General features: G+C 37.9%; 1 protein-coding gene across 1 annotated transcript in view; it reads right to left on the bottom strand.

Annotated features, from left to right (window-relative positions):
• LOC129823550 (protein APCDD1-like) overlaps window positions 1-21,280 on the bottom strand; it is a 44,324-nt gene extending 23,044 nt beyond the window's left edge. Inside the window, exon 1 of the mRNA XM_055882373.1 lies at window positions 20,714-21,280. Coding sequence (XP_055738348.1) covers window positions 20,714-20,753 — 40 coding nt within the window. The 5' untranslated portion in view covers window positions 20,754-21,280. The remainder of the gene's footprint in view (window positions 1-20,713) is intronic.
• Window positions 21,281-23,933: the final 2,653 nt, after the last annotated feature.

Below are 23,933 nucleotides of genomic sequence, written 5' to 3'. Positions count from 1 at the left end.
ACATGATGATCTATTCTATAACATGATGATCTGTTCTATAACATGATGATCTGTTCTATAACATGGTGATCTGTTCTCTAACATGATGATCTATTCTATAACATGATGATCTGTTCTATAACATGATGATATGTTCTATAACATGATGATCTATAACATGATGATCTGTTCTATAACATGATGATCTGTTCTATAGCATGATGATCTGCTCTATAACATGATGATATGTTCTATAACATGATGATCTATTAGATGATGATCTGTTCTATAACATGATGTTCTATAACATGATGATCTGTTCAATAACATGATGATCTGTTCTATAACATGATGATCTGATCTGTAACATGATGATCTGTTCTATAACATGATGATCTGTTCTATAACATGATGATCTGCTCTATAACATGATGATCTGTTCTATAACATGATGATCTGTTCTATAACATGATGATATGTTCTATAACATGATGATCTATTAGATGATGATCTGTTCTATAACATGATGATCTGTTCTATAACATGACAATCTGTTCTATAACATGATGATCTATTAGATGATGATCTGCTCTATAACATGATGATCTATTAGATGATGATCTGCTCTATAACATGATGATCTGTTCTATAACATGATGATCTGTTCTATAACATGATGATCTGTTCTATAACATGATGATCTGTTCTATAACATGATGTTCTATAACATGATGATCTATAACATGATGATCTGCTCTATAACATGATGATCTGTTCTATAACATGATGATCTGTTCTATAACATGATGATCTGTTCTATAACATGATGATCTGTTCTATAACATGATGATCTGTTCTATAACATGATGATCTGTTCTATAACATGATGATCTGCTCTATAACATGATGATCTGCTCTATAACATGATGATCTGCTCTATAACATGATGATCTGTTCTATAACATGATGATCTGTTCTATAACATGATGATCTGCTCTATAACATGATGATCTGTTCTATAACATGATGATCTGCTCTATAACATGACGATCTGTTCTATAACATGATGATCTGTTCTATAACATGATGATCTATTAGATGATGATCTGCTCTATAACATGATGATCTGTTCTATAACATGATGATCTATTAGATGATGACCTGTTCTATAACATGATAATATGTTCTATAATATGATAATATGTTCGATAACATGATGATCTGTTCTATAACATGATGATCTGCTCTATAACATGACGATCTGTTCTATAACATGATGATCTGTTCTATAACATGATGATCTATTAGATGATGATCTGTTCTATAACATGATAATATGTTCTATAATATGATAATATGTTCTATAACATGATGATCTGTTCGATAACATGATGATCTGCTCTATAACATGACGATCTGTTCTATAACATGATGATCTATTAGATGATGATCTGCTCTATAACATGATGATCTATTAGATGATGATCTGTTCTATAACATGATGATCTGCTCTATAACATGATGATCTGTTCTATAACATGATGATCTGCTCTATAACATGATAATCTGTTCTATAACATGATGATCTATTAGATGATGATCTGCTCTATAACATGATGATCTCTTCTATAACATGATGATCTGTTCTATAACATGATGATCTGCTCTATAACATGATGATCTATTCTATAACATGATGATCTGTTCTATAACATGATGATCTGTTCTATAACATGGTGATCTGTTCTCTAACATGATGATCTATTCTATAACATGATGATCTGTTCTATAACATGATGATATGTTCTATAACATGATGATCTATAACATGATGATCTGTTCTATAACATGATGATCTGTTCTATAGCATGATGATCTGCTCTATAACATGATGATATGTTCTATAACATGATGATCTATTAGATGATGATCTGTTCTATAACATGATGTTCTATAACATGATGATCTGTTCAATAACATGATGATCTGTTCTATAACATGATGATCTGATCTGTAACATGATGATCTGTTCTATAACATGATGATCTGTTCTATAACATGATGATCTGCTCTATAACATGATGATCTGTTCTATAACATGATGATCTGTTCTATAACATGATGATATGTTCTATAACATGATGATCTATTAGATGATGATCTGTTCTATAACATGATGATCTGTTCTATAACATGACGATCTGTTCTATAACATGATGATCTATTAGATGATGATCTGCTCTATAACATGATGATCTATTAGATGATGATCTGCTCTATAACATGATGATCTGTTCTATAACATGATGATCTGTTCTATAACATGATGATCTGTTCTATAACATGATGATCTGTTCTATAACATGATGTTCTATAACATGATGATCTATAACATGATGATCTGCTCTATAACATGATGATCTGTTCTATAACATGATGATCTGTTCTATAACATGATGATCTGTTCTATAACATGATGATCTGTTCTATAACATGATGATCTGTTCTATAACATGATGATCTGTTCTATAACATGATGATCTGCTCTATAACATGATGATCTGCTCTATAACATGATGATCTGCTCTATAACATGATGATCTGTTCTATAACATGATGATCTGTTCTATAACATGATGATCTGCTCTATAACATGATGATCTGTTCTATAACATGATGATCTGCTCTATAACATGACGATCTGTTCTATAACATGATGATCTGTTCTATAACATGATGATCTATTAGATGATGATCTGCTCTATAACATGATGATCTGTTCTATAACATGATGATCTATTAGATGATGATCTGTTCTATAACATGATGATCTGCTCTATAACATGATGATCTGTTCTATAACACGATGATCTATAACATGATGATCTGTTCTATAACATGATGATCTGTTCTATAACATGATGATCTGCTCTATAACATGATGATCTGCTATATAACATGATGATCTGCTCTATAACATGATAATATGTTCTATAACATGACGGTCTGTTCTATAACATGATGATCTGCTCTATAACATGACAGTCTGTTCTATAACATGACGATCTGTTCTATAACATGATAATATGTTCTATAATATGATGATCTGCTCTATAACATGATGATCTGTTCTATAATATGATGATCTATTAGATGATGATATGTTCTATAACATGATGATCTGTTCTATAACATGATGATCTATTAGATGATGATCTGCTCTATAACATGATGATCTGTTCTATAACATGATGATCTGTTCTATAACATGACGATCTGCTCTATATCATGATGATCTGCTCTATAACATGATGATCTGTTCTATAATATGATAATATGTTCTATAACATGATGATCTGTTCTATAACATGATGATCTGTTCTATAACATGATGATCTGTTCTATAACATGATGATCTGTTCTATAACATGATGATCTATTAGATGATGATATGTTCTATAACATGATGATCTATTAGATGATGATCTGCTCTATAACATGATGATCTGTTCTATAACATGATGATCTGCTCTATAACATGATGATCTATAACATGATGATCTGTTCTATAACATGATGATCTGCTCTATAACATGATGATCTGCTCTATAACATGATGATCTATTCTATAACATGATGATCTGTTCTATAACATGATGATATGTTCTATAACATGATGTTCTATAACATGATGATCTGCTCTATAACATGATGATCTATAACATGATGATCTATTCTATAACATGATGATATGTTCTATAACATGATGATCTGTTCTATAACATGATGATATATTCTATAACATGATGATCTATAACATGATGATCTGTTCTATAACATGATGATCTATTCTATAACATGATGATCTATAACATGATGATCTGTTCTATAACATGATGATCTGCTCTATAACATGATGATATGTTCTATAACATGATGATCTATAACATGATGATCTGCTCTATAACATGGTGATCTGTTCTATAACATGATGATCTATTAGATGATGATCTGTTCTATAACATGATGATCTATTAGATGATGACCTGTTCTATAACATGATAATATGTTCTATAATATGATAATATGTTCTATAACATGATGATCTGTTCTATAACATGATGATCTGCTCTATAACATGACGATCTGTTCTATAACATGATGATCTGTTCTATAACATGATGATCTATTAGATGATGATCTGTTCTATAACATGATAATATGTTCTATAATATGATAATATGTTCTATAACATGATGATCTGTTCGATAACATGATGATCTGCTCTATAACATGACGATCTGTTCTATAACATGATGATCTATTAGATGATGATCTGCTCTATAACATGATGATCTATTAGATGATGATCTGTTCTATAACATGATGATCTGCTCTATAACATGATGATCTGTTCTATAACATGATGATCTGCTCTATAACATGATAATCTGTTCTATAACATGATGATCTATTAGATGATGATCTGCTCTATAACATGATGATCTCTTCTATAACATGATGATCTGTTCTATAACATGATGATCTGCTCTATAACATGATGATCTATTCTATAACATGATGATCTGTTCTATAACATGATGATCTGTTCTATAACATGGTGATCTGTTCTCTAACATGATGATCTATTCTATAACATGATGATCTGTTCTATAACATGATGATATGTTCTATAACATGATGATCTATAACATGATGATCTGTTCTATAACATGATGATCTGTTCTATAGCATGATGATCTGCTCTATAACATGATGATATGTTCTATAACATGATGTTCTATTAGATGATGATCTGTTCTATAACATGATGTTCTATAACATGATGATCTGTTCTATAACATGATGATCTGTTCTATAACATGATGATCTGATCTGTAACATGATGATCTGTTCTATAACATGATGATCTGTTCTATAACATGATGATCTGCTCTATAACATGATGATCTGTTCTATAACATGATGATCTGTTCTATAACATGATGATATGTTCTATAACATGATGATCTATTAGATGATGATCTGTTCTATAACATGATGATCTGTTCTATAACATGACGATCTGTTCTATAACATGATGATCTATTAGATGATGATCTGCTCTATAACATGATGATCTATTAGATGATGATCTGCTCTATAACATGATGATCTGTTCTATAACATGATGATCTGTTCTATAACATGATGATCTGTTCTATAACATGATGATCTGTTCTATAACATGATGTTCTATAACATGATGATCTATAACATGATGATCTGCTCTATAACATGATGATCTGTTCTATAACATGATGATCTGTTCTATAACATGATGATCTGTTCTATAACATGATGATCTGTTCTATAACATGATGATCTGTTCTATAACATGATGATCTGTTCTATAACATGATGATCTGCTCTATAACATGATGATCTGCTCTATAACATGATGATCTGCTCTATAACATGATGATCTGTTCTATAACATGATGATCTGTTCTATAACATGATGATCTGCTCTATAACATGATGATCTGTTCTATAACATGATGATCTGCTCTATAACATGACGATCTGTTCTATAACATGATGATCTGTTCTATAACATGATGATCTATTAGATGATGATCTGCTCTATAACATGATGATCTGTTCTATAACATGATGATCTGTTCTATAACATGATGATCTATAACATGATGATCTATTAGATGATGATCTGTTCTATAACATGATGATCTGCTCTATAACATGACGATCTGTTCTATAACATGATGATCTATTAGATGATGATCTGCTCTATAACATGATGATCTATTAGATGATGATCTGTTCTATAACATGATGATCTGCTCTATAACATGATGATCTGTTCTATAACATGATGATCTGCTCTATAACATGACGATCTGTTCTATAACATGATGATCTGTTCTATAACATGATGATCTATTAGATGATGATCTGCTCTATAACATGATGATCTGTTCTATAACATGATGATCTATTAGATGATGATCTGTTCTATAACATGATGATCTGCTCTATAACATGATGATCTGTTCTATAACACGATGATCTATAACATGATGATCTGTTCTATAACATGATGATCTGTTCTATAACATGATGATCTGCTCTATAACATGATGATCTGCTATATAACATGATGATCTGCTCTATAACATGATAATATGTTCTATAACATGACGGTCTGTTCTATAACATGATGATCTGCTCTATAACATGACAGTCTGTTCTATAACATGACGATCTGTTCTATAACATGATAATATGTTCTATAATATGATGATCTGCTCTATAACATGATGATCTGTTCTATAATATGATGATCTATTAGATGATGATATGTTCTATAACATGATGATCTGTTCTATAACATGATGATCTATTAGATGATGATCTGCTCTATAACATGATGATCTGTTCTATAACATGATGATCTGTTCTATAACATGACGATCTGCTCTATATCATGATGATCTGCTCTATAACATGATGATCTGTTCTATAATATGATAATATGTTCTATAACATGATGATCTGTTCTATAACATGATGATCTGTTCTATAACATGATGATCTGTTCTATAACATGATGATCTGTTCTATAACATGATGATCTATTAGATGATGATATGTTCTATAACATGATGATCTATTAGATGATGATCTGCTCTATAACATGATGATCTGTTCTATAACATGATGATCTGCTCTATAACATGATGATCTATAACATGATGATCTGTTCTATAACATGATGATCTGCTCTATAACATGATGATCTGCTCTATAACATGATGATCTATTCTATAACATGATGATCTGTTCTATAACATGATGATATGTTCTATAACATGATGTTCTATAACATGATGATCTGCTCTATAACATGATGATCTATAACATGATGATCTATTCTATAACATGATGATATGTTCTATAACATGATGATCTGTTCTATAACATGATGATATATTCTATAACATGATGATCTATAACATGATGATCTGTTCTATAACATGATGATCTATTCTATAACATGATGATCTATAACATGATGATCTGTTCTATAACATGATGATCTGCTCTATAACATGATGATATGTTCTATAACATGATGATCTATAACATGATGATCTGCTCTATAACATGGTGATCTGTTCTATAACATGATGATCTATTAGATGATGATCTGTTCTATAACATGATGATCTATTAGATGATGACCTGTTCTATAACATGATAATATGTTCTATAATATGATAATATGTTCTATAACATGATGATCTGTTCTATAACATGATGATCTGCTCTATAACATGACGATCTGTTCTATAACATGATGATCTGTTCTATAACATGATGATCTATTAGATGATGATCTGTTCTATAACATGATAATATGTTCTATAATATGATAATATGTTCTATAACATGATGATCTGTTCGATAACATGATGATCTGCTCTATAACATGACGATCTGTTCTATAACATGATGATCTATTAGATGATGATCTGCTCTATAACATGATGATCTATTAGATGATGATCTGTTCTATAACATGATGATCTGCTCTATAACATGATGATCTGTTCTATAACATGATGATCTGCTCTATAACATGATAATCTGTTCTATAACATGATGATCTATTAGATGATGATCTGCTCTATAACATGATGATCTCTTCTATAACATGATGATCTGTTCTATAACATGATGATCTGCTCTATAACATGATGATCTATTCTATAACATGATGATCTGTTCTATAACATGATGATCTGTTCTATAACATGGTGATCTGTTCTCTAACATGATGATCTATTCTATAACATGATGATCTGTTCTATAACATGATGATATGTTCTATAACATGATGATCTATAACATGATGATCTGTTCTATAACATGATGATCTGTTCTATAGCATGATGATCTGCTCTATAACATGATGATATGTTCTATAACATGATGTTCTATTAGATGATGATCTGTTCTATAACATGATGTTCTATAACATGATGATCTGTTCTATAACATGATGATCTGTTCTATAACATGATGATCTGATCTGTAACATGATGATCTGTTCTATAACATGATGATCTGTTCTATAACATGATGATCTGCTCTATAACATGATGATCTGTTCTATAACATGATGATCTGTTCTATAACATGATGATATGTTCTATAACATGATGATCTATTAGATGATGATCTGTTCTATAACATGATGATCTGTTCTATAACATGACGATCTGTTCTATAACATGATGATCTATTAGATGATGATCTGCTCTATAACATGATGATCTATTAGATGATGATCTGCTCTATAACATGATGATCTGTTCTATAACATGATGATCTGTTCTATAACATGATGATCTGTTCTATAACATGATGATCTGTTCTATAACATGATGTTCTATAACATGATGATCTATAACATGATGATCTGCTCTATAACATGATGATCTGTTCTATAACATGATGATCTGTTCTATAACATGATGATCTGTTCTATAACATGAAGATCTGTTCTATAACATGATGATCTGTTCTATAACATGATGATCTGTTCTATAACATGATGATCTGCTCTATAACATGATGATCTGCTCTATAACATGATGATCTGCTCTATAACATGATGATCTGTTCTATAACATGATGATCTGTTCTATAACATGATGATCTGCTCTATAACATGATGATCTGTTCTATAACATGATGATCTGCTCTATAACATGACGATCTGTTCTATAACATGATGATCTGTTCTATAACATGATGATCTATTAGATGATGATCTGCTCTATAACATGATGATCTGTTCTATAACATGATGATCTGTTCTATAACATGATGATCTATAACATGATGATCTATTAGATGATGATCTGTTCTATAACATGATGATCTGTTCTATAACATGATGATCTGTTCTATAACATGATGATCTGTTCTATAACATGATGATCTGTTCTATAACATGATGATCTGCTCTATAACATGATGATCTGTTCTATAACATGATGATCTATTCTATAACATGATGTTCTATAACATGATGATCTGCTCTATAACATGATGATCTATAACATGATGATCTATTCTATAACATGATGATATGTTCTATAACATGATGATCTGTTCTATAACATGATGATCTATAACATGATGATCTGTTCTATAACATGATGATCTGTTCTATAACATGATGATCTGTTCTATAACATGATGATCTATTCTATAACATGATGATATGTTCTATAACATGATGATCTATTCTATAACATGATGATCTATAACATGATGATCTATTCTATAACATGATGATATGTTCTATAACATGATGATCTGTTCTATAACATGATGATATATTCTATAACATGATGATCTGTTCTATAACATGATGATCTATAACATGATGATCTGTTCTATAACATGATGATCTGCTCTATAACATGATGATATGTTCTATAACATGATGATCTATAACATGATGATCTGCTCTATAACATGGTGATCTGTTCTATAACATGATGATCTATTAGATGATGATCTGTTCTATAACATGATGATCTGTTCTATAACATGATGATCTGTTCTATAACATGATGATCTGTTCTATAACATGATGATCTGTTCTATAACATGATGATCTGCTCTATAACATGATGATCTGTTCTATAACATGATGATCTATTCTATAACATGATGATCTGCTCTATAACATGATGATCTGTTCTATAACATGATGATCTATTCTATAACATGATGATCTGTTCTTTAACATGATGATATATTAGATGATGATCTGTTCTATAACATGATGATCTGCTCTATAACATGATGATCTATTAGATGATGATCTGTTCTATAACATGATGATCTGTTCTATAACATGATGATCTGTTCTATAACATGATGATCTGCTCTATAACATGATGATCTATTAGATGATGATCTGTTCTATAACATGATGATCTGTTCTATAACATGATGATCTGTTCTATAACATGATGATCTGTTCTATAACATGATGATCTGTTCTATAACATGATGATCTGCTCTATAACATGATGATCTATTAGATGATGATCTGTTCTATAACATGATGATCTGTTCTATAACATGATGATCTGTTCTATAACATGATCTGTTCTATAACATGGTGTTCTATAACATGATGATCTATTAGATGATGATCTGCTCTATAACATGATGATCTGTTCTATAACATGATGATCTATAACATGATGATCTGCTCTATAACATGATGATCTGTTCTATAACATGATGATCTGCTCTATAACATGATGATCTGTTCTATAACATGATGATCTGCTCTATAACATGACGATCTGTTCTATAACATGATGATCTGTTCTATAACATGATGATCTATAACATGATGATCTATTAGATGATGATCTGCTCTATAACATGATGATCTGTTCTATAACATGACGATCTGCTCTATATCATGATGATCTGCTCTATAACATGATGATCTGCTCTATAACATGATGATCTGTTCTATAACATGATGATCTGCTCTATAACATGATGATCTGCTCTATAACATGATGATCTGTTCTATAACATGATGATCTATAACATGATGATCTGTTCTATAACATGATGATCTGTTCTATAACATGATGATCTGCTCTATAACATGATGATCTGTTCTATAACATGATGATCTATAACATGACGATCTGTTCTATAACATGATGATCTGCTATATAACATGATGATCTGTTCTATAACATGATGATCTGTTCTATAACATGATGATCTGTTCTATAACATGATGATCTGTTCTATAACATGATGATCTGCTCTATAACATGATGATCTGTTCTATAACATGATGATCTGTTCTATAACATGTTGATCTATTAGATGATGATCTGTTCTATAACATGATGATCTGTTCTATAACATGATGATCTGTTCTATAACATGATGATCTATAACATGATGATCTATTAGATGATGATCTGTTCTATAACATGATGATCTGTTCTATAACATGATGATCTGTTCTATAACATGATGATCTATAACATGATGATCTGTTCTATAACATGATGATCTGTTCTATAACATGATGATCTGCTCTATAACATGATGATCTGTTCTATAACATGATGATCTGCTCTATAACATGATGATCTGTTCTATAACATGATGATCTATTAGATGATGATCTGCTCTATAACATGGTGATCTGCTCTATAACATGATGTTCTATAACATGGTGATCTGTTCTATAACATGATGATCTGCTCTATAACATGATGATATGTTCTATAACATGATGATCTGCTCTATAACATGATGATCTGTTCTATAACATGATGATCTGCTCTATAACATGATGATCTGCTCTATAACATGATGATCTGTTCTATAACATGACGATCTGCTCTATAACATGATGATCTGTTCTATAAAATGATGATCTATAACATGATGATCTGCTCTATAACATGATGATCTGCTCTATAACATGATGATCTATAACATGATGATCTATTAGATGATGATCTGTTCTATAACATGATGATCTGCTCTATAACATGATGATCTATAACATGATGATCTGTTCTATAACATGATGATCTGTTCTATAACATGATGATCTGTTCTATAACATGATGATCTGCTCTATAACATGATGATCTATAACATGATGATCTATTAGATGATGATCTGTTCTATAACATGATGATCTGCTCTATAACATGATGATCTATAACATGTTGATCTATTAGATGATGATCTGTTCTATAACATGATGATCTGCTCTATAACATGATGTTCTATAACATGATGATCTGTTCTATAACATGACGATCTGTTCTATAACATGATGTTCTATAACATGATGATCTATAACATGATGATCTGTTCTATAACATGATGATCTGTTCTATAACATGATGATCTGTTCTATAACATGATGTTCTATAACATGATGATCTATAACATGATGATCTGTTCTATAACATGATGTTCTATAACATGATGATCTATAACATGATGATCTGCTCTATAACATGATGATCTATAACATGCTGATCTATAACATGATGATCTGTTCTATAACATGATGATCTATTAGATGATGATCTATAACATGATGATCTGCTCTATAACATGATGATCTGTTCTATAACATGATGATCTGCTCTATAACATGACGATCTGTTCTATAACATGATGATCTATAACATGATGATCTGTTCTATAACATGATGATCTGTTCTATAACATGATGATCTGTTCTATAGCATGACGATCTGCTCTATAAAATGATTTAAATGTAAATGTTCTTTTCGATCGAACCAACATTTACCGTGAATTCAGTCTCCGTTAACGTGGCAACGCTGCCTTCAAATTTCAATCTCGCTATATAGTGAGGATCTTCAGTGCTATGGATGAATCTGGGCCTAAACCTACTACTGGATTGAAGAGAGATTGACTATTGAGTGGGTTTTTTTCAGTCTCGCTGACATTAAATGGCCATAAACATAGAGTTAGATCATATACAGTGGCTTCAAAAAGTATTCAGACCCCTGGACTTTTGTTATGTTACAGCCTTGTCCCGAAGCCACACATGCGTTGTCTTGGCTGTGTGCTTAGGGTCGTTGAGCCTGTTGGAAGGTGATCCTTCGCCCCAGTCTGAGGTCCTGAGTGGACGGCAGGTAGCCTAGTGGTTAGAGTGTAGGGGGGCAGGTAGCCTAGTGGTTAGAGTGTAGGGGGGGCAGGTAGCCTAGTGGTTAGAGTGTAGGGGGGAAAGGTAGCCTAGTGGTTAGAGTTACAGGTACGGCAAGTAGCCTAGTGGTTAGAGTGTAGGGGGGGCAGGTAGCCTAGTGGTTAGAGTGTAGGGGGGGGGCAGGTAGACTAGTGGTTAGAGCGTTGGGGAGGCAGGTAGCCTAGTTGTTAGAGTGTTGGGGCGGCAGGTAACCTAGTGGTTAGAGTGTAGGGGCGGCAGGTAGCCTAGTGGTTAGAGTGTAGGGGGGCAGGTAGCCTAGTGGTTAGAGTGTAGGGGAGGCAGGTAGCCTAGTGGTTAGAGTGTAGGGAGGCAGGTAGTCTAGTGGTTAGAGTGTAGGGGAGGCAGGTAGCCTAGTGGTTAGAGTGTAGAGGGGGCAGGTAGCCTAGTGGTTAGAGTGTAGAGGGGGCAGGTAGCCTAGTGGTTAGAGGCAGGTAGCCTAGTGGTTAGAGTGTAGAGGTGGCAGGTAGTCTAGTGGTTAGAGTGTAGGGGTGGCAGGTAGCCCAGTGGTTACAGTGTAGGGGGGCAGGTAGCCTAGTGGTTAGAGTGTAGGGGGGGCAGGTAGTCTAGTGGTTAGGGTGTAAGGGGGGCAGGTAGCCTAGTGGTTAGAGTGTAGGTACGGCAGGTAGCCTAGTGGTTAGAGTGTAGGGGGGGCAGGTAGCCTAGTGGTTAGAGTGTAGGGGGGGCAGGTAGCCTAGTGGTTAGAGTGTAGGGACGGCAGGTAGTCTAGTGGTTAGAGTGTAGGGGGAGCAGGTAGCCTAGTGGTTAGAGTGTAGGGGTGGCAGGTAGCCTAGTGGTTAGAGTGTAGGGGGAGCAGGTAGCCTAGTGGTTAGAGTGTAGGGGTGGCAGGTAGCCTAGTGGTTAGAGTGTAGGGGGGGCAGGTAGCCTAGTGGTTAGAGTGTATGGGGAGCAGGTAGCCTAGTGGTTAGAGTGTAGGGGCGGCAGGTAGTCTAGTGGTTAGAGTGTAGGGGGAGCAGGTAGCCTAGTGGTTAGAGTGTAGGGGCGGCAGGTAGTCTAGTGGTTAGAGTGTAGGGGCGGCAGGTAGTCTAGTGGTTAGAGTGTAGGGGGAGCAGGTAGCCTAGTGGTTAGAGTGTAGGGGCGGCAGGTAGTCTAGTGGTTAGAGTGTAGGGGGAGCAGGTAGCCTAGTGGTTAGAGTGTAGGGGGGGCAGGTAGCCTAGTGGTTAGAGTGTAGGGGGAGCAGGTAGCCTAGTGGTTAGAGTGTAGGGGCGGCAGGTAGTCTAGTGGTTAGAGTGTAGGGGGAGCAGGTAGCCTAGTGGTTAGAGTGTAGGGGTGGCAGGTAGCCTAGTGGTTAGAGTGTAGGGGGAGCAGGTAGCCTAGTGGTTAGAGTGTAGGGGTGGCAGGTAGCCTAGTGGTTAGAGTGTAGGGGTGGCAGGTAGCCTAGTGGTTAGAGTGTAGGGGGAGCAGGTAGCCTAGTGGTTAGAGTGTAGGGGTGGCAGGTAGTCTAGTGGTTAGAGTGTGGGTACGGCAGGTAGCCTAGTGGTTAGAGTGTAGGGCGGCAGGTAGCCTAGTGGTTAGAGTGTAGGGGGGCAGGTAGCCTAGTGGTTAGAGTGTAGGGGCGGCAGGTAGCCTAGTGTTTAGAGTGTAGGTACGGCAGGTAGCCTAGTGGTTAGAGTGTAGGGCGGCAGGTAGCCTAGTGGTTAGAGTGTAGGGGGGCAGGTAGCCTAGTGGTTAGAGTGTAGGGGCGGCAGGTAGCCTAGTGGTTAGAGTGTAGGGGCGGCAGGTAGCCTAGTGGTTAGAGTGTGGAGGTGTCAGGTAGCCTAGTGGTTAGAGTGTAGGGGCGGCAGGTAGTCTAGTGGTTAGAGTGTAGGGGTGGCAGGTAGCCTAGTGGTTAGAGTGTGGAGGTGTCAGGTAGCCTAGTGGTTAGAGTGTAGGGGCGGCAGGTAGCCTAGTGGTTAGAGTGTAGGGACGGCAGGTAGCCTAGTGGTTAGAGTGTAGGGGCGGCAGGTAGCCTGGTGGTTAGAGTGTAGAGGGGCAGGTAGCCTAGTGGTTAGAGCGTTGGGGCGGCAGGTAGCCTAGTGGTTAGAGTGTAGAGGGGGCAGGTAGCCTAGTGGTTAGAGTGTGGAGGTGGCAGGTAGCCTAGTGGTTAGAGTGTGGAGGCGGCAGGTAGCCTAGTGGTTAGAGTGTAGGGGCGGCAGGTAGCCTAGTGGTTAGAGTGTAGAGGGGGCAGGTAGCCTAGTGGTTAGAGCGTTGGGGCGGCAGGTAGCCTAGTGGTTAGAGTGTAGAGGGGGCAGGTAGCCTAGTGGTTAGAGTGTGGAGGTGTCAGGTAGCCTAGTGGTTAGAGTGTAGGGGTGGCAGGTAGCCTAGTGGTTAGAGTGTAGGGGTGGCAGGTAGCCTAGTGGTTAGAGTGTGGAGGTGGCAGGTAGCCTAGTGGTTAGAGTGTATGGGGAGCAGGTAGCCTAGTGGTTAGAGTGTAGGGGCGGCAGGTAGTCTAGTGGTTAGAGTGTAGGGGGAGCAGGTAGCCTAGTGGTTAGAGTGTAGGGGCGGCAGGTAGTCTAGTGGTTAGAGTGTAGGGGCGGCAGGTAGTCTAGTGGTTAGAGTGTAGGGGGAGCAGGTAGCCTAGTGGTTAGAGTGTAGGGGCGGCAGGTAGTCTAGTGGTTAGAGTGTAGGGGGAGCAGGTAGCCTAGTGGTTAGAGTGTAGGGGGGGCAGGTAGCCTAGTGGTTAGAGTGTAGGGGGAGCAGGTAGCCTAGTGGTTAGAGTGTAGGGGCGGCAGGTAGTCTAGTGGTTAGAGTGTAGGGGGAGCAGGTAGCCTAGTGGTTAGAGTGTAGGGGTGGCAGGTAGCCTAGTGGTTAGAGTGTAGGGGGAGCAGGTAGCCTAGTGGTTAGAGTGTAGGGGTGGCAGGTAGCCTAGTGGTTAGAGTGTAGGGGTGGCAGGTAGCCTAGTGGTTAGAGTGTAGGGGGAGCAGGTAGCCTAGTGGTTAGAGTGTAGGGGTGGCAGGTAGTCTAGTGGTTAGAGTGTGGGTACGGCAGGTAGCCTAGTGGTTAGAGTGTAGGGCGGCAGGTAGCCTAGTGGTTAGAGTGTAGGGGGGCAGGTAGCCTAGTGGTTAGAGTGTAGGGGCGGCAGGTAGCCTAGTGTTTAGAGTGTAGGTACGGCAGGTAGCCTAGTGGTTAGAGTGTAGGGCGGCAGGTAGCCTAGTGGTTAGAGTGTAGGGGGGCAGGTAGCCTAGTGGTTAGAGTGTAGGGGCGGCAGGTAGCCTAGTGGTTAGAGTGTAGGGGCGGCAGGTAGCCTAGTGGTTAGAGTGTGGAGGTGTCAGGTAGCCTAGTGGTTAGAGTGTAGGGGCGGCAGGTAGTCTAGTGGTTAGAGTGTAGGGGTGGCAGGTAGCCTAGTGGTTAGAGTGTGGAGGTGTCAGGTAGCCTAGTGGTTAGAGTGTAGGGGCGGCAGGTAGCCTAGTGGTTAGAGTGTAGGGACGGCAGGTAGCCTAGTGGTTAGAGTGTAGGGGCGGCAGGTAGCCTGGTGGTTAGAGTGTAGAGGGGCAGGTAGCCTAGTGGTTAGAGCGTTGGGGCGGCAGGTAGCCTAGTGGTTAGAGTGTAGAGGGGGCAGGTAGCCTAGTGGTTAGAGTGTGGAGGTGGCAGGTAGCCTAGTGGTTAGAGTGTGGAGGCGGCAGGTAGCCTAGTGGTTAGAGTGTAGGGGCGGCAGGTAGCCTAGTGGTTAGAGTGTAGAGGGGGCAGGTAGCCTAGTGGTTAGAGCGTTGGGGCGGCAGGTAGCCTAGTGGTTAGAGTGTAGAGGGGGCAGGTAGCCTAGTGGTTAGAGTGTGGAGGTGTCAGGTAGCCTAGTGGTTAGAGTGTAGGGGTGGCAGGTAGCCTAGTGGTTAGAGTGTAGGGGTGGCAGGTAGCCTAGTGGTTAGAGTGTGGAGGTGGCAGGTAGCCTAGTGGTTAGAGTGTAGGGGTGGCAGGTAGCCTAGTGGTTAGAGTGTGGAGGTGTCAGGTAGCCTAGTGGTTAGAGTGTAGGGGCGGCAGGTAGCCTAGTGGTTAGAGTGTAGGGGGGGGCAGGTAGCCTAGTGGTTAGAGTGTAGGGGGGGGCAGGTAGTCTAGTGGTTAGAGTGTAGGGGTGGCAGGTAGCCTAGTGGTTAGAGTGTGGAGGTGTCAGGTAGCCTAGTGGTTAGAGTGTAGGGGTGGCAGGTAGCCTAGTGGTTACAGCGTTGGACCAGTAACCAAAAGGTTGCTGGATTAAATTCCCGAGCTGACCAGGTAAAAAAATCTGTCGATCTGCCCCTGAACAAGGCAGTTAACCCACTGTTCCCTGATAGGCCGTCATTGTAAGTAAGAATTTGTTCTTAATTGACTTGCCTAGTTAAATGAAGGTTACATTTAATATATATTTGTTATTGTATATAACTGCCAGCCTGGTTTAACAGCCTCCACAGATCCAGTCTGACAGCCTGGTTTTACAGCCTACACAGATCCAGTCTGACAGCCTGGTTTAACAGCCGACCCTGATCCAGTCTGACAGCCTGGTTTTACAGCCTACACAGATCCAGTCTGACAGCCTGGTTTTACAGCCTACACGGATCCAGTCTGACAGCCTGGTTTTACAGCCTCCAGTCTGACAGCCTGGTTTTACAGCCTACACAGATCCAGTCTGACAGCCTGGTTTTACAGCCTCCAGTCTGACAGCCTGGTTTTACAGCCTCCAGTCTGGCAGCCTGGTTTTACAGCCGACCCTGATCCAGCCTGAGAGCCTGGTGTCACTGCTGTAGGGATAGGCTGCGATAAAGGCCCACTTAATTGAATGTTAGATTTGTTTAAAGACACTTATGGGTAAGTGGATTCCAAAAGGTATTTTTTATCTCGTAGCTCATTGGAAGTGGTGGTCAAGTCATTTAAACAGGTCAGTTGAAGCCCAGTAATCTAATGTTAGAGAGAGAGAGAGCGAGTGTGTGTGTGTGTGTGTGTGTGTGTGTGTGTGTGTGTGTGTGTGTGTGTGTGTGTGTGTGTGTGTGTGTGTGTGTGTGTGTGTGTGTGTGTGTGTGTGTGTGTGTGTATGTGTGTGTGTGTGTGTGTGTGTGTGTGTGTGTGTGTGTGTGTGTGTCTGTGTGGAGTGGTGTGTGTCTGTGTGGAGTGGTGTGTGTCTGTGTGGAGTGGTGTGGGTTGTGTGTGTAGTGGTGTGTGTAGTGTGTGTGTGTGTGTGTAGTGGTGTGTGTAGTGTGTGTGTGTGTGTGATTAGTGGTGTGTGCAGTGTGTTGTGTGTGTAGTGGTGTGTGTAGTGTGTGTGTGTAGTGGTGTTTGTGTGTGGTGTGTGTGTAGTGTGTGTAGTGGTGTTTGTGTGTGTGTAGTGTGTAGTGGTGTGTCTAGTGTGTGTGTGTAGTGTGTGTGTGTTTGTAGTGGTGTGTGTGTGAGCTAGTAGAAAGGTTTAGAGTAGTCGGGCCCTGTCTCCCACTGTGTTGCCATGGCTACGCTTTGATTACTTTCTTTGCCTCAAATACGTCCAGCAACACATAAGTCATTACGAAATACTCTGTTCAATTCTGGTGACAACTTTTCAACTCATGGGTATTTTTTTTCATATTATACAATTATCAGACCAATAGAGAAAAAATAGTTTGAAAATAGGTTACAGTCCAACTGTATGTACATGAAGCCCAAACCAGGCTGTATCACAACCGACCGCGATTGGGGATCGCATAGGGCGGCGCACAATTGGCCCAGCGTCGTCCGGGTTTGGCCGGTGTAGGCCCGTCATTGTAAATAAGAATTTGTTCTTAATTGACGTGACTAGTTAAATAAAGGTTAAACAAGACTATGGCCTAATGAGGTATAGTTTAACCCTATATGGAGGGTCTATAACATCTAGTAATATATGGAGGGCATGTAACATCTAGTAATATATGGAGGGTCTGTAACATCTAGTAATATATGGAGGGTCTATAACATCTAGTAATATATGGAGGGCATGTAACATCTAGTAATATATGGAGGGTCTATAACATCTAGTAATATATGGAGGGTCTATAACATCTAGTAATATATGGAGGGTCTATAACATCTAGTAATATATGGAGGGTCTATAACATCTAGTAATATATGGAGGGTCTATAACATCTAGTAATATATGGAGGGTCTATAACATCTAGTAATATATGGAGGGTCTATAACATCTAGTAATATATGGAGGGTCTATAACATCTAGTAATATATGGAGGGTCTATAACATCTAGTAATATATGGAGGGTCTATAACATCTAGTAATATATGGAGGGTCTATAACATCTAGTAATATATGGAGGGTCTATAACATCTAGTAATATATGGAGGGTCTATAACATCTAGTAATATATGGAGGGTCTATAACATCCTTGTAATATATGGAGGGTCTATAACATCTAGTAATATATGGAGGGTCTATAACATCTAGTAATATATGGAGGGTCTATAACATCTAGTAATATATGGAGGGTCTATAACATCTAGTAATATATGGAGGGTCTATAACATCTAGTAATATATGGAGGGGCAATAACATGCAGTAATATATGGTCTATAACATCTAGTAATATATGGAGGGTCTATAACATCTAGTAATATATGGAGGGTCTATAACATCTAGTAATATATGGAGGGTCTATAACATCTAGTAATATATGGTCTATAACATCTAGTAATATATGGAGGGTCTATAACATCTAGTAATATATGGAGGGTCTATAACATCTAGTAATATATGGAGGGGCAATAACATGCAGTAATATATGGTCTATAACATCTAGTAATATATGGAGGGTCTATAACATCTAGTAATATATGGAGGGTCTATAACATCTAGTAATATATGGAGGGGCAATAACATCTAGTAATATATGGAGGGGCAATAACATGCAGTAATATATGGTCTATAACATCTGGTAATATATGGAGGGTCTATAACATCTAGTAATATATGGAGGGTCTATAACATCTAGTAATATATGGAGGGTTTATAACATCTAGTAATATATGGAGGGTCTATAACATCTAGTAATATATGGAGGGTCTATAACATCTAGTAATATATGGAGGGTTTATAACATCTAGTAATATATGGAGGGTTTATAACATCTAGTAATATATGGAGGGTCTATAACATCTAGTAATATACAGAGGGTCTATAACATCTAGTAATATATGGAGGGTATGTAACATCTAGTAATATGTGGAGGGTCTATAACATCTAGTAATATACAGAGGGGCAATAACATCTAGTAATATATGGAGGGGCAATAACATCTAGTAATATATGGAGGGTCTATAACATCTAGTAATATATGGAGGGCATGTAACATCTAGTAATATATGGAGGGTCTATAACATCTAGTAATATGTGGAGGGTCTATAACATCTAGTAATATACAGAGGGGCAATAACATCTAGTAATATATGGAGGGTCTATAACATCTAGTAATATATGGAGGGTCTATAACATCTAGTAATATATGGAGGGTCTATAACATCTAGTAATATATGGAGGGTCTATAACATCTAGTAATATATGGTCTATAACATCTAGTAATATATGGAGGGTCTATAACATCTAGTAATATATGGAGGGTCTATAACATCTAGTAATATATGGAGGGTCTATAACATCTAGTAATATATGGAGGGTCTATAACATCTAGTAATATATGGAGGGTCTATAACATCTAGTAATATATGGAGGGTCTATAACATCTAGTAATAATAATTGCGGAAATCAAATTGATTAACTAACATCCTAATTATGTGTGCGTGCGCTTGTGCACACTATTGCTAAGGCGTATTTCATTTCATATGGATTCCTATTAAAAGGAATATTCCATTTAAAAAGGAACATTTCTATTTTCAAAGTTACTTGAAGAGTATAATTAGATAGCGAACACCACTATTACAATTTGAGTAAACACATATTGTAATGTCTCTTACCGAAAACCGCAACGAGGAGTATCACTACGGAAGGCCCCATTCCTGCAGACTTTGGGAAGCGTGATGAGCTGTTTCTATGGAGTGTTAATGTTCCTCAACATTAATACTTGATGTCAATCCAACCTTCTGTGTCCATACTGTGTCTCAATGATATCCAGCAAACATCAGAGGATGTTGGAATAATGAGTAGAATGGTTATTAAACTGAATTTTCGGCAACGCAAGGACTCATTTCATGACTTGTTTGTAAGATTTCGAAGAAGCGAACGACATACTCCGATCCTTTTAAAGTTTATTAAGTGCGCCTTGTCTTCTATTCCACAACAAGCAATGTTCCGGCTACAGAAGTTGGCGACATGTTTTTTCTTTGTCTCTCTAAAACTAAATAGAACAACAAGTCTGCAACGGAATATAGACTTGTGTAGAGACGCTCATGTTCCTGCATCACCACCGAGAATCCCACTTCATTCTACCAGCGTTATTTCATTACGGTAATCTCTGCGTCCGAGTAGGAACTCCCGTGCGTCTTCGTGTGTGTAGAGAGGAGAGCGCTAGCAGAGAACGCCCTCCGGTCTCCATCCGATGACTTTGTAGGGGCGTGCGGGTGGAGTGTAATCATGTGTATCTTAGAGCTTGCCACATGATTCTAATCAACACTTTGATTTTTGAAGAATAGGCTACAATTTATGCATATGGCTAACATACAAATGAATAGGGTCGTTTTTTCCCCACGTTTTTCACGATTTTTTAATGTATGTAAAGTCAACACAAATGCATAATATATTATATAATATATTATATGATTATATTATAATAATATTAAACACTTTTTGGAATTGATCAACAATTTCCATAATATCCAACATAATCATTTTTTAACATATTTTTTTCATTGTGTATGCTATCGATAGATTCTTCCTGCTGCATGTATTCCTGTCACGCCCTGGCCTTAGTTATCTTTGTTTTCTTTATTATTTTAGTTAGGTCAGGGTGTGACATGGGGGATGTTTGTGGTTTTCGATTGTCTAGGGGTTTGTATGTTAAATGGGTCAGTGTCTTGTCTAAGGGTTTGTATGTCTATGGCTGCCTAGATTGATTCTCAATTAGAGGCAGCTGTGGTTCATTGTCTCTGATTGAGAGCCATATTTAAGGCAGCCATAGGCATTTGGGTTTTGTGGGTAATTGTCTATGTAGAACGTTTGTAGCTTGTGTATTGCACTTACGTTTGTAGCTTCACGGTTGTTTAGTTTTGTTTTAAGTGTTCGTTTCGTGTTTTCACTCTTCTCTAATAAAAGAGAATGTATTTTTCATACGCTGCGCCTTGGTCCTCTCTCTCACCGCAAGACGATCGTGACAATTTCATACACCCTCTCCCTGGTGAGATTGTAAGGGTGTGGAATGGGAATCTCTTCTTATTCCACATGGGAGTATTTACCCAATGGGAGTCTCTTCGTATTCCACATGGGAGTCTCTTCTCATTACACATGGGAGTATTTACCCAATGGGAGTCTCTTCTTATTCCACATGGGACTATTTACCCAATGGGAGTCTCTTCTTATTCCACATGGGAGTATTTACCCAATGGGAGTCTCTTCTTATTCTACATGGGAGTATTTACCCAATGGAAGTCTCTTCTTATTCCACATGGGACTATTTACCCAATGGGAGTCTCTTCTTATTCTACATGGGACTATTTACCCAATGGGAGTCTCTTCTTATTCCACATGGGAGTATTTACCCAATGGGAGTCTCTTCTTATTCTACATGGGAGTATTTACCCAATGGGAGTCTCTTCTTATTCCACATGGGACTATTTACCCAATGGGAGTCTCTTCTTATTCTACATGGGACTATTTACCCAATGGGAGTCTCTTCTTATTCCACATGGGAGTATTTACCCAATGGGAGTCTCTTCTTATTCCACATGGGAGTCTCTTCTTATTCCACATGGGACTATTACCCAATGGGAGTCTCTTCTTATTCTACATGGGACTATTTACCCAATGGGAGTCTCTTCTTATTCTACATGGGACTATTTACCCAATGGGAATCTCTTCTTATTCTACATGGGACTATTTACCCAATGGGAGTCTCTTCTTATTCCACATGGGAGTCTCTTCTTATTCCACATGGGAGTATTTACCCAATGAGACTCCCAATGAGACTCCCATTGGGTAAATAGTCCCATGTGGAATAAGAAGAGACTCCCAATTTGTGGAATCCTTCTGAAATTCCATGCTGGCTCTAAAGAAGCCATTTTGGATCTGTAAATGCTCGAGGGTATGTCCCAAATGACACCCTATTCCCTATATAGTGCACTACGTTAGATCATAGCCCTAGGGCTAGCCATAGTGTAGTGCACTATATGAAGGGAACTGAGTTCCATTTGGAAGGCAGTTTAACCCTCAACTCCTCTCCTGATGTGGATACGCAGACCCGCATGATGAGTTTGGATGTTTTGTGCCCCCCCCTCCCCCCCCCCCCCACTTCCTATCCCCATCAAACTGGCCCATCCCTGGTCTAGGGGATAATGGCTTGGGTCCATGAGGAAGAGACCATTGATTATCTCTGGACGATATAGTACTGCCCAACAGTAGACTTTCCTTCCTGTGTCTTAGGCCTTGATTCAAACCGTAGCGCCGAAGATCCCTGCTATATCAAGATTGAAATTTAAATGCGTTTGTTCGCGCATTCGTGGGACATACTGCATACGTTTGGCTCAATCGGGGAAATTACCCTTTTACATTTAAATCGTGCTATAACGCAGATCTTCAACGCTACAGATTAAATCTATCCCTAAAGTTTGGTTCTAGGGTCTGACAAGTGTGTCTCAGGTCTAGACAGCACACGTACGTATGTCAAGATCAAAGCCTCTAGCGTTGAGAAAGATACTCTGAATGCTCCAGAATGCTCGGGAATATTTTACACACAGGTGTCAAGAGTTTGAGATGGAACCCAGCCCCGAACCAATCAGAATTGGCTCGGTCAGAACAACGACAGAATTCTGATGACACTAGAGATTAAAATTCTATTGATCTCCAACTAGGGGCTGAATTCAATCTGTATTGCAGAAGTACGGTGGAAGAGATCCGCGTTATAGCGCCATTGAAATTTAAAGGCAAAGTTCACGGTAAATTGCTGCGTATGACGACACAATCGGAAAGTACTGCACCTTTCACATTTTAACATGACATTTTTAATACGGATTGAATCCAGGCCTA

The sequence above is a fragment of the Salvelinus fontinalis genome, chromosome 26 (assembly GCF_029448725.1).
Source record: "Salvelinus fontinalis isolate EN_2023a chromosome 26, ASM2944872v1, whole genome shotgun sequence".
Lineage (NCBI taxonomy): Eukaryota > Metazoa > Chordata > Actinopteri > Salmoniformes > Salmonidae > Salvelinus > Salvelinus fontinalis.
The sequence above is the reverse complement of the archived record's forward strand: the minus strand, read 5'-3'. Positions and strand labels throughout refer to the sequence as shown.